The sequence below is a fragment of the Rhinoraja longicauda genome, chromosome 8 (genome assembly GCF_053455715.1).
Source record: "Rhinoraja longicauda isolate Sanriku21f chromosome 8, sRhiLon1.1, whole genome shotgun sequence".
Classification (NCBI taxonomy): domain Eukaryota; kingdom Metazoa; phylum Chordata; class Chondrichthyes; order Rajiformes; family Arhynchobatidae; genus Rhinoraja; species Rhinoraja longicauda.
This window is the reverse complement of record NC_135960.1, coordinates 33,161,052-33,178,968: the sequence shown is the minus strand read 5'-3', so window position 1 is coordinate 33,178,968 and position 17,917 is coordinate 33,161,052. Positions and strand designations below refer to the sequence as shown.

General features: G+C 44.2%; 2 protein-coding genes across 6 annotated transcripts in view; both read left to right on the top strand.

The window, feature by feature from the left end:
* Positions 1-5,737, top strand: part of LOC144596245 (thrombospondin-type laminin G domain and EAR repeat-containing protein-like) — a 45,277-nt gene extending 39,540 nt beyond the window's left edge. The window contains exons 11-12 of the mRNA XM_078404456.1: positions 4,953-5,054; positions 5,584-5,737. Coding sequence (XP_078260582.1) covers positions 4,953-5,054; positions 5,584-5,737 — 256 coding nt within the window. The remainder of the gene's footprint in view (positions 1-4,952; positions 5,055-5,583) is intronic.
* Positions 5,738-12,263: 6,526 nt separating this feature from the next.
* The window catches only part of fastkd2 (FAST kinase domains 2), a 33,173-nt gene continuing 27,519 nt past the window's right edge, over positions 12,264-17,917 (top strand). The window contains exons 1-2 of one of the 5 annotated variants that reach the window (XM_078403574.1): positions 12,264-12,356; positions 14,391-15,181. In XM_078403574.1, the coding sequence (XP_078259700.1) occupies positions 14,465-15,181 (717 nt within the window). In that variant the 5' untranslated portion in view covers positions 12,264-12,356; positions 14,391-14,464. Of the gene's footprint in view, positions 12,595-12,636; positions 12,866-14,390; positions 15,182-17,917 lie in introns of those variants that run through there. The other 4 variants (XM_078403575.1, XM_078403573.1, XM_078403576.1 and 1 more) reach the window with 4 other exon arrangements.

The window sequence follows — 17,917 nt, the reverse complement described above, 5'->3', positions numbered from 1 at the left end:
GCCTGAGCACTGCTCCATCACCCTGCCTGATCAACATTGCACTGCATTTTCCTAACCTATCTCAGCACTGAACTCTCTTAATAGAACAGTGACGCAGTGGGTAGAGCCATTGCTTCACAATGCTAGAGAATCAGGTTCAATCCTAATATCGCTGACTGTCTGATGGACTTTGCACATTCTCCCTGCCTCTGCGTGGGTTTCCCTTGGGTGCTCCAGTTGGCTCCCACATTCTAAAAACATGTGGGATAACATGTGAATTGTCTGCTGTAAATCTTTCTTTGTGCGAGGGTGGGTGGTGGGATCTGATGTAGGATTGGTGTAGGATTGATGGTCATTGTGGATTTAATTTCCATACTGTATCCATCTCAATGACTGTGAATGACTAGACCACAACAGCTCTCTGAAGCAATTTCCCCTTTAGGATGGAGAGTCCATTGAGACTACATGCCCTGAGTTTAGATCCGTCTTACATACGGATCAAAAGGAAGCAACAATGTACTTGTCGAACAATCAACTCAGGAAGGGTAGGGAGACTCTAGGGGTTGAAATCACACTATCCTGACAATCTCTCTAGATATCAGTATCTGAAGGATTTTACGTATGTTGGAAATTTAAATTAGCGATTTTCAAGACCCTCAAGGTTTTATTGTCAAATGTCCCAAAACGGAACAATTAAATTCTTACTTGCAGCAGCACAAAAAATATATACATTTAATTCTTTGCTGATGTGCTGCTTGCAATATGTTGCCACAGTAAGGCACTATTAAATCTGTAGCACTGGAAATAAAACCAAATGTTCCATGTATGGATCAAAAGGAAGCAACAATGCACTGGTCGAACAATCAACTCAGGGAGGGTTTGGAGACTCTAGATATCAGTATCTGCAGGAGTTTACAAATGTTGGAAATCTAACTTAGAAAGATTTTCAAGAGTCAAGAGTTTTATTGTCATATGTTCCAAAACAGAACAATGAAATTCTTAGTTGCAGCAGTGCAACATGGATAGGACAGGTTTGGAGGGATAATGGACCAAACATGGGCAGGCGGGACTAGTGTAGCTGGGACATGTTGGCCAGTGTGGGCATGTTCGGCCGAAGGGCCTGTTTCCACACTCTATGACTCTCTATGACTCTATGAGCAGCACAACATTTTTTTTTTGCTGTTGTGGTACTTGCAATAAGTCGCCACGGAAAGGCGCCATCAAATCTGTAGCATTGGAAATAAAACCAAATGTTCCATGTGCAAATAGCTTCTTCCTTGCATTAATTTGACCAGGGTGTATTTTCCAATAACTATGATGAGCTTTGAATCAAAGAATACTGCTGACTATCTAAACGGAATTAAAAGCTGCAATGATACAGTATTAGTTGAACTCTCAGGTGGTATCAGGCTCACAGTATTACATTGAGAATCAGGTGTACAGGAGGTTATTTGGCTCATCATTCCCGTGACAACTCTTTGAGAGAGCCCCTCAGTTTGTCCCACTTCCACACTCTTCCATGCAACCCTGCAACTTTTTTACTGTTTCGAATTTAATTCCCATTCCCTGCGCTGCCCTAGCAGCTGCGGCTCACCTGCAGTCCGTCTGTCTTTGTGTTTTATGTTGTTTTTTTGTCTTGATTGTAGTGTTTAGATGTGATGTCGTTTTTTGTGGTTGTGTACTATGTGGGGGAAACTGTAAAATTGTCTCTTCCGAACGGAGACGCGACCTTTTTTTTCTGGGTCATGTCTCCGTTCCTTCTGCGGCCTACCATCGGCCAAACACCTGGAGCTGGCGGCCTCCAGCTGGGACCACCTGGGGCTCTGGTTCGCAGAGCCCGCGGACTGGACTTACCATCTGCGGAGCTGGCTGCCTTCGGAGGCTGTGGTGGCGTTGCGGGAGCGGCTGCGACTCGCCTTCGGAGGCTCCGGACGCTTCGGCGCGGGCCACGTGTACGTCGGAAGCTCGCAGGCCCCTGGGTGGGGGCCGACTTCGGGAGTTCCAGCAGCAGCAGCGTCTTCACCTGCCCCAAATCGCGAGGCTTGGGTCAGCCCGCCGCGGACCTTTCACCGTCTGGCGAGGCCTGAAATAGGCCGCGGGATTTTCTTTGCCCGGCGGGGACTTCAATGTCGGGAGCCACGACCTGACGTGCAGCGGCAGCGTCTTCGCCCGCCCCGAATCGCGGGGCTTGGGTCGGCCCGCTGTGGACCTTTCACCGTCCGGCGCGGCCTGGAACGTGACAACTTCAACAGCCTGACTGCGGGAGAAGACGGCAGGGGAAGAGAAGACATTCTGGCCTTCCATCACAGTGAGGAGGTGACTGGAGGAGACTCACTGTGATGGATGTTTCTTTTTTTGTTGTTTTGTGTTGGTTGTGATTGTGTGTGAAATTGTTTATTTTTATTGCTCTATTGCTGGACTGTGGGTGACCTTTCATTTCACTGCACATCTTGTATGTGTATGCGACAAATAAACTTGACTTGACTTGACATTTGAAAGCCAAATTTTAATCTTTATCTACCCTTCAGAGAGCACATTCCATGTCAAAATGATTCATTGTGCAATAACTGTATCGCATAATCTCCCAGGCAAGGTATTGTTCCAAGTTGCTGTCAGAAAGAATTTCAGAAAGAGTTCCTGTTGGACCTCAGTGCTCAGGAACTGCACCAGCCACCAAACCAGGACTGAGCTTTGTGAGCAGCAGAGCCACCTGGTGGCTGAGGTGCAGCTCCTCCTCACATTTCTCAGTTTACATTAGCTGGAAATTCAAACGATGCGCTTTAAAAAATATTTCTAGTGCTACAGATTTGAAAATTGTGTTTTTTTTCTCAGAGTAAAATGCAGGCAGAATTACATTATGTCAAAATTTCAACCTGGCATTTGCAGTCACCAAATGTGCTTCCAATACCCATGTATTCTCTGCATCAGACACAATGGCGTTGCCTGATGCACTCTCCACGTTCCTGTTTATTAGTTTATCAGTTTCCACTTTATCAGTTTCCACCAATGACACTCTTTTGTCTTCTCCACATCACTTCCAGCCTTGGTTACTCTTTGCACCATTCTCTCGCCCATCTGACTCATCTGTAAATCAGCCACTCCTTACCTGGAACCAAACATCATTTGCCAGCACTTGCTCTACCCCTTCCCCTCACCTCTTTCTGACATTTATCTTCATTCTACTCCATCAGTCTGAAGAAGAATCCTGACCCAAAACATTTTCTGTCCAATTCCCTCTGCAGATACTGTATGAGGTGCTATTGGTCCACGTGGTTTTTTTTGCTAAAAAAATCCAGTATTGCAGTCTCTAGTCTCTAGAGTTGATGCCGATACAAGGTTGAATCAGGATGCTTGGTTCTGTAGTGTGCTGCAGCCCGGGTGTAAGTAATGTTGCATTCTCTGATCTAGAGGGACTTCCCTGAACAAGTCCCAGATCGGAGCCGGGAGTTGGACTGAGTCGGTTCCCTCATATCACTTCTTCCTTCGAGACCATCTCCCCCTACCCTCAAATCACAAAGCCAACCTCTACCCAATGCGCCATGTTACCAAAATAACCATGCTCCCGCAGCATCCGCAGGCAGCCAGCGCCGCAGGTGGTGAGTCCGGACCGCGGGCTCTGCGAACCAGAGCCCCAGGTGGTCCCAGGTGCATGGCCGCTGGTAGGCCGCAACGGGAACAGAGACACGACACAGAAACAAAGGTCACGTCTCCGTTCGGGAGAGAGAATTTTACAGTTCCCGTTCCCTCCCACCCCCCCCCCAAAAACATAACATACAACACTACATCATATTAAAACTACAATTCAGACAAAAACAACAAAAAACACAAAAGACAGACGGACTGCAGGCAAGCCGCAGCTGCGACGGTCAGATGCACAGTTCCCTGAAGATGGTGACATAGGTAAAAAGGGTGGTGAAGATGTTTGGCATGCTTGCCTTCTTTAGGGAGGGTATTGAACATATAAGGTGGGACTTTGTGTTACATCTGTACATGACGTTGGTGAGACCACATTTGGAGTATTGTATGCAGTTCTGGCCCCCCTACTAGAGGAAGAGTGTCATTAAGCTGCAAAAACAGTGCAGAAAAGATTTATCAAGATGTGATCAGGACTCAGGGAGTTGTTATTGGGAGAAGCTCGGTAGGCTAGGATGATTTTCACTGGAGCTTTGGAGGCTGAGAGGTGACCTTGTAGACGTATATAAAATCATAAGAAGCATGGATAAAGTGAATAGTCACTTTTTTCCAGGGTAGGGAAGTCCAGAACCTGAAGGCATAGATTTAAGGTGAAAGGGGAAAGATTTAAAAGAGGCCCAAGGAGCAATTTCTTCATGCAAAGGATGATGCCTCTATGGAATGAGCTGCCAGAAGAAGTTGTAGAAGTAGGTACAATGGTATTATTTAAAGACGTTTAGACACTACATGGATAGGAAAGGTTTAGAGAGATATAGAGAAATGCAGGCAAATGAGACTGGTTCAAGTACAAATCCTGATATGGAAGAGTTCAGCTGAAGGGCCTGTTTCATGCCGTATGCCAATGACTGTGACCTTCGGTGAGGAAATGCTTCCTGACTTCACCTCTGAATGTTCGCAGCTCTACGTTAAGGTTGAATCTGTAAATTTCCCCGGTGTGGGACGAATAAAGGAATATATTATTATTATTATTATCTTGTTTTGGGCTTTTCTGACAGAGGAGGTGGTTCCACTCTGCCAGACCCACCACGGCTTAAACTATTACTGTCAACAGAACATAAGCCTGAGTGTGAATGGGATCTGGGTTTGAAGCCACTGCATAAATGGAGACTGAAATATGAATGGAGCCTGAGTATAAGTGGATCCCAAAGTATGATTGCAACCTGAAAATGAAGTATCCTGAAAGAACCAGGGATGAATGGCACATGATGAATGGCACATGATGAATGGCAGGGAGTAGGGTCTGGACCACAGGCTCATCACCTCTCATCTTTGTGTTACAGTGCAGTTGACTGGGAGTTCTTCACAGTGGGCGACGACAGCTTCCTGGTTGTGGCAAACTCATTTGATGGCTCCAAGTTTTTTTTAAACAGTGTTATATACAGGTGAGCACATCTGTCAAGAGAAGGTTGGATGTGAACATATTCACAGCAACTCCTGTTCATGCCCTCTGTGCTCTCTGAACTACACTGGCTCTCATCCTGACAGCAGATTGAGTTTTAAATCCTTCTTCCTATTTTCCCAAACTTTTGAATGGTCTCCTCTTCTCCCCATCCAGCCCATAAAAAACATTTGTAGTCTCCACATTTTTCAATTGCTTATCCCTGACTTCAAATCACCCAGTCACTGGCTGCTGTCTTACAGCCATTGAAGCCAGAAGTTCTTGCAAAATGTCTCTGATGCTCAATCTCTCTTTCCCCTTCTTAAGATGCTGCTTTAAACCTACTGCTTTACTTATTTCTAATATCTTCTTATGTGGCTTTAGGTCACATTTTGGTTGCTAAAACTCCTGTGTAGTGTCTTGGAATGCTAATTTGTTACACAAACACAAAAATTACACTGTCTTTCTTGAGCTGTCTTTCTACACTCCAAAGTAAAATTGGACGTGGTTTCAGAGATTTAATTTTCTTGCAGGTGGCAGGGTTTTGAAAGTTTTGTTCCGGTCCATCACCTCCCAACGTATGGCTGTACAGACTGGGAACAGTTCAACACAGAAGAAGGCTCATACCTCATCTATTCTAGTGCGAAGGAACGGATTTCTAAGGTGCTTAAACTGAAAGTCTATTGACCCAAGAAGTAACGTGGCCAAAGCTTCACAGATCAAAATGGAATAGAAAACTTGTGAACATGACGGCCAGTCACTCCAGGGGTTTTATAGTGGAACTAATTTACCTCAGTGAACCAGGTTATATATCAAGAGAGACAATCCTGCTTACTTTGAGTGAAGCATTTTTGTTGTTGTTGGGCACCTTGTTTGGTAGTATTTTAGAACTATCGTAAGAGGAGAGAAAATGCTGAAAACCTGGGCCTGGAAGCTATGCTATGATCAACGGTGCCGGAGTATAATTGGTGAAGGAGTTTCAAGTAATTTTCTTTTACAAATTTGTTACTTTGTTTACTTCCCATGTGACCACACATCAGTGCCTGGAAAAACTGGCTAATTGCAGACTGTACCTATCGATGAAAGAAGGTCGACAAGATTCAGAGAATCTTCCTGGACGGACAAACTATTTCTTCTGAGAGCAGTCTCTATTTATTTTATGTTTTGCGCAACCCCTCCTCAGCACACAGTGTTGACGCACCCGCGAGCACTAATAGGTTGGATTTAGAGGCAGGGCCATCCTTACAGCATTATGGGCCCCGGGCAAAACAGTGTACTGGGGCCCCTACGACAACTACTCACAGGAATAAAAATGTAAATGGTCGATAAAATTAAACATATAAGCTCGTGGGGCCCCGGGCAAGTGCCCATCAGGCCCATGCGTTAAGACGGCCCTGTTTAGAGGGAATAGGGGAGCCGGACTCCCCAGTGCCATTGATTCAGCTCTCCATAAAATGCATCAAGCTACTCTCTGCCAAGCAGAGCTGCTTTGCTGAGGTTGCTTTATTTAAGATTTCATATACGATGGATAAAAGCTGTCCCATCACCAACAATCACTGATAAATGTCTCATCTTTCCTTTATAGCAAGTCCAAATTAAAGGTACATCTTGACAGCAACAATTAGTTCATTCGGGTGGTGAGGAGCCCAGATTGGCGTCTCTCACTCCGAGTTCATTGTGGATGAAGCACTGGAATGGGAGAAGTAACATACCCACTACCTTTGATTCTCAACAGTGTTTTCAATGTACAGAACTGAAGAAACCTCTGCCATTCCTAAGCAGCGCCTTGCGGCCTGTTTGCTATATCATTGGAGCTATTCTTCCAAAGAAGAGACTGGATGTGGACTGAAACAAACCTGTAATTTGGTTGGAATTCTAATCAGTTTCTAGGATTGCGCTGGAGAACTATACAACACAAAACATCAAAGGACATCAGGCTTGGAGCTGCTAGTCACACCTGGACCGATGTTTCAAGTTCTAACCCAGGTGCAGCTCCCAGATCAGTTATTTGATTCAATCAGGTGATAATGATATGGGTGAAAGTGGAACCCAGTTTTTATATGGAATTGTAGAATGCACCAAAGACAAGTCTCCTCAAAAGGCCTTAACATGAAATATTACTGTTTCTCTTTCAACTTCAAATGGTATGAATGAGGAATGATTAGTTTATTTTTTATTTGTGCCTCAACTTTCTTTTTTTTTAAAGAACAAACTGATGCATTGTGAAGCTCCGTGATCTTGGCAGCCTGCCTCTCATCATGTTGTCCCTTCACTAGAGATGATAATTTATCAAAAAAGGATCAACCCTCTTTTTTAAAAATTGTTAAATGTTCAAAATGATATCTGACACAGAAATATGTGCAAACTCTCCAGTGTGGTGCTTTTGTAATCTGGACTCTGCTCATGATATGAAACTTCCTAGAAATGTTTGGCTGATTGAGGAAATAGATTGATTTTAAGCTTTCCTATATATACATAGCATTTCTCTAAGAAGGTTGTATTCTTACTCCTAGACCCTTAAGTAAAAGGGAAGCAACTGCAGATATGAATATTTTAACTGCCTTTCAATTGCCTGATCACAACTTTTTATCCCTAAAATTTGTAAACTATTTTTTTAAGTACTGTTGCTTGCATTTTCACATTCTCACCTTGGTGTGAACTATGAAGTGGTGAAATGATGTGCAGGTTATTTACTGGTCAGATGAGGTGGTAAAGTCACAGTTAACTGTTCCACTGCTCGGGGAAGAATGTGGTGGGAAGACGTGGTCTGGTGAGCAGTCTGGCTGTCAGAGTGGTGGGAGAACATTTGTTAACATGGTAGTGTACGCAACAGCACTTTGAATAGCTTCACCCATCGGCACACAACCTTTCAACTGGACAGCATCCAAGATCTGAGCCTCAGTCTCCTGAATCTGACTTGGCAATGGGACCACAGAGCTCCTGATATGGGCAGCCAGTGTTCCTCCTCCTTATCAGGACTGGTTGAAGTTAAGTAAAGAGGTATCTGGAGATAAGCCAAGAAGCATGGAATGTTAAAGTTGATTCAGGTCGTCCCCAGGTTATGGCAGTGTTCCATTCCTGAGAACTGCTCATAACCCGACATTGTAAGTGGGAAACGGGGCCTTGGCCAAGTTCCCAAGCAGCAGAAGATGCCTGCATCCTTGCAGCAGCTGGTAAATCCATCCCGCAGGTCTTCCAAACACTTTCTTGTGTATGTTATGTACATGGAGGTCCTGTAGAATCATAGAAACCTACAGCATGGGAACCGGCCCTTCAGCTCAACGTCCATGCCAACCAAGATGCCCCATCAACGCTAGTCCCACATGTTGCATTTGGCCCATATCTCTAAACGTTTCCTATCCATGTACCTGTCCAAATGTATTTTAAATGTTGTTATAACACTTGCCTCAACTACCTCCTCTGGCAACTTGCTCCATATACCCACTAACTCCTATGTAGTCTGATAGCTGCTCAGCCCCCAACCTGACATAAGATGTGTACCTAACCAATACGTGTCAGAGATGATTCCACAATTGTGGAATTTGTTCCCGATGATATTTTACTCCAGGACTATTCTGTTTGGAGCAGGCCCTCTTGAGGAGCATCAAGGTGAACATTAACCGTTCAAGGGCTCAGTTAATACCATCATTCCTTGCTTTGAGGTATTACAGGGGGAGTCTTCTGTCATCGGTGGTAAAACCCCCTGATGCCTCACATATTGTGAGGAGTGCTGTTTGTGACTCAACAGCAATGACATAGAAATGATCAGACCTCGTTTCTTGACTTAGTTACAGAGCGCAATGTTTAATTTTAAATTATAGTTACTGTTGTGCATGGTGGGCCAGACAAGACATGTACCACAGGTAGTGTGGAGACTCCTCTTGCTTGGATGCTGGCTCATATCCATTGACATAATTCAGTGCAGGAACAGGCTGAGATGATAAGATATTTTGATTCCCTGCTCGGAGTACAATATACCCACTCTTGAAAGCTCTCAAAACACTGGTTAGGCCAAGCTTGGAGAATTGGGCATAGTTTTGGTCACGACAACATGGGAAGGGCACGGTTGTACTGGAGAGGGTATTGGGGAGATTCACCAGGATGTTGCCTGGATTGGAGGGCTTCAGTTATGGGAAGGGATTGGATATGCTAGGGTTCTTTTCCCTGGAGCAAAGAATGCAGAGGACTGACCTGATAGAAATATACAAGATTATGAGTAACATAGACAGGGTAGATAGGCAGAATCTTTTTTTTCCCATGGGCAGGGCTATGAAAAATAAGATTGCATAGATTTAAGGTGCAAGGAAGGTTTAAAAAGGGTTTGAGGGGAAGGTTTTTTATGCAGAGTGGTTGATATATGGAATTCATTGCCAGGGGAGGTGGTGGAATCAGATACGATCATTACATTGAAGAGATATTTAGATGGGCACTTGAATGGGCAAGGACATAATGTTGGCAAATGGGATTAAAGTAGATGGATAAAAGCTCAGCATGGACGTGATGGAAAGACCCTTTTCTGTGCTGTACAACTGTATGACTTAAGACTCTGTAAAATGAAGGCACCACTAGACTTCCTGAACCGCTGATGCACTTGCAATGAATTAGCTCCCATCATCTGCTGCTAGACCATCCCAGGACATTGACCCAGTAACAAAGGTGAAATTGGTGATAAACTTTCAAGTCTGAAGAAGGGTCCTGACCCAAAACGTTCCTTCCACAGATGCTGGTTGACCCATTGATTTACTCCAGCGCTTTGTGTTTTACTTCTTCCAAAGAGTTCATTATATGTTGCCTTCTCCAGCAGCATCATATGTAGCACTGGACTCTCTCTGATCTTACTGCATACAACCATATACATTTAATACAGGCTATTTCCTAGGTTAAGAATACTTGTCTTACAGACACTCATACAAATGATTGAATTCCCATATTATTAGATTCAAGTCTGCATAGGGTATATATGTTCATTCCAACAGATGTCAGAAATGGTTTTCTCTCTCCCTACTTTTCATATTCATCTTTCTTATCAGTCTTATCTGCTTTTGATGCCATTCATTGCAATACAGTGGTACCATATTGAATGATATTTGTGTATTTTCTGACTTATGGACAAAGTTGTCTTCTGGACACTTATGAAAATGGAGCCAGTTCATTACCCAAGGATGGCCTGTATAAATGACTTAAGAGAAACTCCAGAGATTATAAAAGCCACATTAAAAAAAAATTAATGTATGGATTACTGATAAGCCAGGACATGAAGATGGTTGCATACAGAACTCAAGGGTGTTTTATGGTCAACCTACAGAAAACAGAAAATAGAAATGGATATGTTAAAAACTAGGTGGAAGGTATCTAGACATTTCACAATGCTAAATATTCTCTGCAGAGAAGAGGCTAAAAAGGAAACAGGTGTTGAAAATTGTGAGGGGGTGCGATAAATGGTGAAGAGAGAAATGGTTCCCCCTGGTTGGAATGCAGGTAAGCAGAGTACACACACCTAAAACAATTGGCAGAACAGAGAGGATGAGGATTTGGTTTGTACTTATGCACTGTGAATGGTGATTTGAGGCACATTGGCTGAAAGGAAAGGGATAATAGTGATCAAAGGGAATTGGATAAATAATTGTAGAAGATTTGCAGGGCTTTGAGTGGGTGGTGGGGGACAGTTGGTTTAGAAGATAAAGGAGTCTTAACTAAACAGCACTCAAAGATCTGATTTGGGTATGATGGGCTGAATGGCCATCTGGTGCTGTAACCCCTTGGGATTCTACAATCCACTGGTACATTGTAGAAAACAAGTTATTTATTTTATATAATATATATTTAAATGTAACAGAATTAATGTATGAATAAAGATGAATGAAATCTTACAATGTTGGTTATTGATGCTGTGGTCGTTCTCATTATAATTATAGGGGAATAACCATGTGATAACTCTTTTGAAACTTCCCGGATTTAGTCCAGTCATTCCGTTTGTCTCAGTATACTCAATAATTGATCTGCTTCACAGCTACAATCAAATCATTAATGGGGGGGCGCTGTAGGCTCGGACGTTGTAGGCCCAGACAGTGTAGTAGGAAAAAAACTGCAGATGCTAGTTAAAATCTGTGTCTACCTTCAGTGTAGATTCGAACAGTGTAAGTCCGGAGGCCCCGGCGCCACCTAGCGGAGGTTGCGTAGGATCCCGGCCCGGGCGGCCACCATTGGTGGAGCGGGAGCACGTGGCCGCTGGCTGGGTGAGGTCACGTGGGTCACGGGGCGGTGACGTTACCTTGTCCCGTATTTGGGAGTGAGTAAGTTGGCACCCCTACTCGATTGTAACCATGTATTGTCTTGCGCTGACAGATTATCACGCAACAAAAGCTTGTCACTGTAGACAATAGGTGCAGGAGTAGGCCATTCGGCCCTTCGAGCCAGCACCACCATTCAATGTGATCATGGCTGATCATTCTCAATCAGTACCCCGTTCCTGCCTTCTCCCCATACCCCCTGACTCCGCTATCCTTAAGAGCTCTATCTCGCTCTCTCTTGAATGCATTCAGAGAATTGGCCTCCACTGCCTTCTGAGGCAGTGAATTCCACAGATTTACAAGTCTCTGACTGAAAAAGCTTATCCTCATCTCCGTTCTAAATGGCCTACCCCTTATTCTTAAACTGCGGCCCCTGGTTCTGGACTCCCCCAACATTGGAAACATGTTTCCTGGCTCTAACATGTCCAACCCCTTAATAATCTTATATGTTTCGATAAGATCCCCTCTCATCCTTCTAAATTCCAGTGTATACAAGCCCAGCCGCTCCAGTCTTTCAACATATGACAGTACCTCGGTGGTACACGTGACAATAAACTAAACGAGACTAAAACAATCCAAGTCTATCCCACCTCTCCCTGTAGCCAAAACCCTTTAATTCGGCCAGCATTCTGATCAATCTCCTCTGCACCTTTCTCCAAAGCTTCCACATCATTCCTGTAATGGGGCGACCAGAATTGCACCTCAGTCGAGCATCTTTTCGTATCTCTGGTTCACACGGATCAATCCATCTCTAAAACGCAAGCCGATTTTGAATGAGTACTTTCCGAATTTCACCCCTGAACGCACTCAACGTATTTTTTAAGATCAGAGCAATGACGAACACTAACAGTGAAAAGGCAGAAACAATTTGGGCACCACGATGGAATAAGTTACAGCTGGATTTAGTAATACGAGTTTCATCATCGGCAGTTGAGCCGGTGACGCAGCGTCAACCGCTCCGCCTCCACCGGGTCAGTTTAAATTCGAAGATGGCGGCGGCCAGGGATGCGATGGAGGTGAGGTGGGGAAGGAGATGTTTAAACCCGGGAACTGGAGGCTTTCGCATCGGTCACTCCCTCCGGTAGAGCGTGAGCGTTTCCTGAAAGGAGGAAGGTTGAGGCAGACGCGGGCGGCAGAGATCGAGGGCGGACTCTCCGGGGCACCCTCGGGCCCGCGATAAGTGCGGGTCAGCGTTTGGAGTCAGCGGGTGGAATACCCCCCGATTGTTGGCCATGGTCTGCTTCATGTTCAGAGGTATTGCCATTACTACAATTTGACGGGTTAGATCAACCCCAACGCACCACCATAAATAATGTGCACCCCAGGGCCCTGACTGCAACATGTGCCTCCCCTCTGGATCGATGATGACTTGCTTGCGAAAGGACACAAAGTGCCGGAGTAACTCAGCGGGTCGGGCAGCATTTCTGGAGAACGTGGACCATGAGTAATTTCAACACTTCAAGATTTGCCTCCACTTCAGTACTGGAGGAGATCTAGTCTAAGGAGAGACGAGGAGGAGTGAAATGTAATAATGGAGGGAGGTATATGAGTGGAAAGAGATGGGGTGGCGGAAGAGGAAGGATTAAAGGGAGATGGGAGACAAGTGTGGGTTTCTCTTCCCCCAACTCCTATTAGTTTGAAGAAGGGTCCCAACCGAAACTGTCCATTCCCTCCACAGATGCTGCCTGACCTGCTGCGTTCCTCCAGCATTGTTTTGCTCAAGGTTTCAGCATCCATGCTTATTGTACCTCCACAATTGTGGGGATGTTGGAAATAGGAAATACCTGCCCGATCACGCCAATGTAGTACGACCAGATGTTGGGATTTTTTTAATGTTGATTGATGCGACCATCTTACTCAAAGCAGTGCCCATTGAGGTACAGCTGACATGCTGTCCAGTAGATGTTGTCCATTTTTCACAGGATGTTGGCATGTGTCTGGTATTGAAAGCACATAATCACCATTCTTGATTACTCCTCAATTCTGCCTTCATGAGCCACTCATAACAGGAGGTTGCTGTTCACAAGAATGATTTCGAACAGGAATCCCTTGAGCATTTGAGGGAAGTAAACTTGTAGTGCAGAAGTGATAGAGCAGGGGAATAGGACAAACTCTCAGTAGTTAGTGCTTCAAGAGTGGCTTTCTGGACCACCTCCATGTTGGGGAATGGGAGTAAGGAGAAGACATCATCAGGCAAAGAATTGATCATCATCTCACGCTCATCCCAGCTCACCTCCCTCTTTGAGTGTTTTTTCGATCCATTATGTTTTGCAGTGCCAGGCCTTTTGGTTTGAAACGAGCAGGCAGTAAGGTTCCCACTGTATATCCTATGGGGGCTCGCATTGAATAATGCAACATTCCTTATCCACTCCCAGTGCACCAGCTTCAGACATTGTCCAGAGAGACTAAATTGCTATTTACATAAATGTGATGAGCAGAATGGATTATCTTGAGCTGCCTTGACTCCTCTCAGTGAGACGGCAGATTAGCAAGGCCTCCATACCATTAAATCATCATGGGGGCAAGAACAAAATAACCCCACTTGTAACAACTTTAGATAGTTCCTCTGTCCCTCTCTTCCCCTCCCACTTCCCAGTTCTCCCTCTATCTTTCTGTCTCCACCTATATCCTTCCTTTGTCCCGCCCCCCTGACATCAGTCTGAAGAAGGGTCTCGACCCGAAACGTCACCCATTCCTTCTCTCCTGAGATGTTGCCTGACCTGCTGAGTTACTCCAGCATTTTGTGAAATAAATATCTTCGATTTGTACCAGCATCTGCAGTTATTTTCTTACACAACCTAGTCCATAGCCTTCTTGTTTTTGAATGTGATGTGATCCACTTCAACATTTACCAAGGTAGCCCCACTACAACATATGTTGCAACAACTCACCAAAGCTCTTCAGACAACACATTTCAAATATTCAAACTCAGTCACCTGGAAGGACAAAGACAGCAAACCGATCAATGTTAAGAGTAGAGAAATCGCGAGGTTGTCGCTTACAATGCTCTTATAACTACTGCAGTATTAACCATGTTTTTTTTCTTTCAGCAGTTGAAAAGAAAACAGTGTTGCATTGTGTGAATTAATGCGAGTTGGTTTCGGGCTAGTTTGACCGCCTCATTATGAATATCCATCCAACTGGAAGTCGGCTTCTTAGGATTTTGAGACTGCGCGCCCGAGGATGTACTGCAACTGGTTACAAAAATTGCAATACTTTGATCCAAAAACATAGATTTGAGACATTAAGGAAACAAAATGGCTTATCTTGCCATCTGAGAAATTGTATGGGCTTAACATTAATCCGCTTCCAGTATTCTGAAAGGATACATCAAATTCCCAGTGAAGCAGAAGATGTAAATAACTGTGACAGAGACACCAAAGATTCTAGTGTTTTATCTGATCCTTCCATCAGCAGTTCAGCAAAAGGAACATCATCTCAATACCGTGGACCAACCTCTGAGGGTTCTTCCACAGAGTGGAAAAACACATCACCAACTGAGATGAGGACATCTTGGGAACAATTCTGTAATGAGCTTCAACAATGCACCTCTCCCAGTGATGTGTTAGACTTGTATGGACAGTCCAAAATGGCCTGGAAATATACCAGCAATGCCCTGACAACCATGTGGGAAACGATAAAGAGAATGTCAGATGATCAGAGACATTACGAACAGAAATTGATGTTCGAGCATCCACTCTTTGAGAAGATATGCCAGAAGGCCTTGAAGGAAGCTCAGCTAATGAGCTGTAATGACTTGGTGTATAGCCTCTTCGCTTTGGTAAAAATGGGGGTGACCCAGCATAGCCGTCTTATCCAAACACTTCTCAGAGTCTCCCAGGTAAATACAACCAGGGCCTTGAAGTTGACAGAACGAGACAGAAATGTAGGCTGACTAGTTGCAATTTACCTCTGTGACATGATACCATTTTATGAAACAAAACTATTTTGTAACAGAGTTTCAAATAGTCTGTTTGAAAGAAGAGCAGCCAATATGAAATTGGGTGTAGAGTTAGATATTGATTGACATTCCCAAATGTTTAGAGCCTTTTACCCAATTACCATGCAATAGGAATATTCCAAAAATTATAAATGGGAACTTTTTATTAATTAAAATAACCTGACCATGTTTCAATACTAAACGGGGGGGGGGTGGTTTTGGAAGGAGACACAGTGCTGGAGTAGCTCAGCAGGTCAGGAAGCATCTCTGGACAACATTGGATTCCCTTCTCCTATGTCCAACTAGTCATGACTCCTTCTCTCATCTCCCACTAGCGGTGACCCTTTCTCCCATATCCCAACAGAGTCTGAAGAATGGCCCAATCCGAAACATTGCCCATCCATGTTCTCGATGTGCTGCTTGTCCTGCTGAACTACTCCAGCATTTTGTTTCTTTTTTTGTAGACCAGTATCTGCAGTTCCTTGCTTCTAGTGGTGTGCTAATCATGATTAACTGGCACCTTTGCTCTTGTACTGGCATTTGTAACCATGATTACATCTTGGAATTGGCCGTGAATCAGTTGAATCTTTTTCAGATTGCGATCAATAAATGTTTAAGTAGATGTATTAAAGGAAATAGAATAAAGGAGATAGTGAGAGTTGATTAGTCATGATTCAGTTGAATGGCAGAATGGGTTGTATGTTCTCTTCCTAATGTTTTTACCTCAGTGGGGAAACAGTCACATTTTTGGGAGAAAATTTAACAGAATCAGAAGCAATATTAGCTCATAGTTTAGTCTAGAGATACAGTGCCGAAACATGCAGATGTGGCGGGTTGAGCCACTTTGCTATCGAACTGTCATTCGGGGCGGCGTTTTCTGGTGGTCACGGGAGCAGAGGTCAGTGTTTTGCCCTCATTGGGGCCCAACGCTCGTTCCAGAAAGAGGGCCTTCTCTGGCTGCCGCCAACGGCAGCAATATCAGGCTCAACTTCAACTCCTGTCACTTCAAGTGGCCCTTTACTATCGCTGATGTCTCCCAAACGCTGCTGGGCACCGATTTCCTCCGGGCGCACTCCCTGCTAATCGACATGAAGGGACAACGTCTCGTCAATTCTGAGACCTTCGAGTCGATCGCCTTGTGCCACGCCGAATTGACTGCGCCACATCTCGCCTCGGTGACCTCCGACAATGAGTACGCCAGGATCTTGGCCGATTTCCCCGACATCATAACCCCCCGGTTCATAACATCCAGCCTCAAGCATGGGGTGAAGCACCATATCCCCACCACCGGTCCACCACTCCATGCACGCGCATGCAGGCTGCCCCCTGGCTACCACTGTGCTGAAGCATAATATAACTATCTTGCCTCTGTTCAGTTTTCAGATGTCTGATACAGGGTGGCTGCTCTGTGAAGCCACGCTGACTATGGGCAGCCCCGTTGCGGCTACGTCTTTGCACCCCAGGTGATTCTTGGGCAGGGTCACACATAAAAGGCTACTGCACCTAGTGTGCTTATGCACTCTACCATCCAAATGCTTAGCTGACCTGAGTCTGACTCTGAGATCAGAGAGGATCTAGCATTGCCAGACATGTACCAATCAGTCTTTGTTTATTTTTGAGATACAACATGGAAACAGGCCCTTCGGCCCACCGGGTCCACACCAACCATTAATCAACTGTTCACAATAGCTTTATGTCATCCCACTTTTCAGGATCGAACCTGGGTTCCTGGCGCTGTGAGGCAGCGGCTCTACCAGGTGTCCCACTATGCCCACATTGTAATTCAAATAAGCTGTACCAGCCATTTATTTAAATTTGAGGATTATGCCTAAAGGCAGCTGGTTTATTCATATGTGTCATAGATTGTTTCTTCAAGACTTTGCATGTTGTATAATAACTTCAGCTCATTTTAAAAGTTATTTAACATTGACTATTCTATACTATTAAAAAAAAAATAAGAATAAGCTGAGATTGCTTTATTTCGAGAAAAAAATTGACCTACTGATGACTTCTTAATATCTTATATGGACATGGTCTTATTTCTTCTTATTTTTTTTAGCAAAGCCAACTAAAGGTCAGTTTTTTTTCTTAATAATGCAATCTCAGCTTTTTTTTTCAGCAAAGCCAACTAAAAGGTCAGTTGTTTTTTTTTGTAGTACATGTTGTACTTCTCAAGGTTAGACACAGCTTACCTCTTTCTGCTTAGCTAAGCAATTTACAATGTGCAAGAAGAAGCGGGCAACCATTTTGTGACCTGTTTCTTTTGTAAATACTTGAACTCTTTCATTCTTACACAAATCAGTTGAGAATTGTCACCTCGATTTGCATTGAGGTCATTTTACCAGGGCTCCTGAATGCTGCACTTGGTCAAATGCTACCTTGATTTTAAGGGCAGCTGCTCTTACCTCACCCTTTGGTGAAGGTTTGGTAACTGAAGAACACAAGCTAACCATCAAAGAGCAAGTTATGGATGACTAAGTGCTATTTGATATCCCTCTCATTACTTTGATGATTGAAAGCAGATGGAAGGCATGGTCATTTTCCTGATATGGAATTTTTCCCAGCTTTTTGCAGAGAAAGCTTACTGCTGATGTTCTGTTTCATTGAATAGATGCCAGTGTTTCAGGTGACATGAAG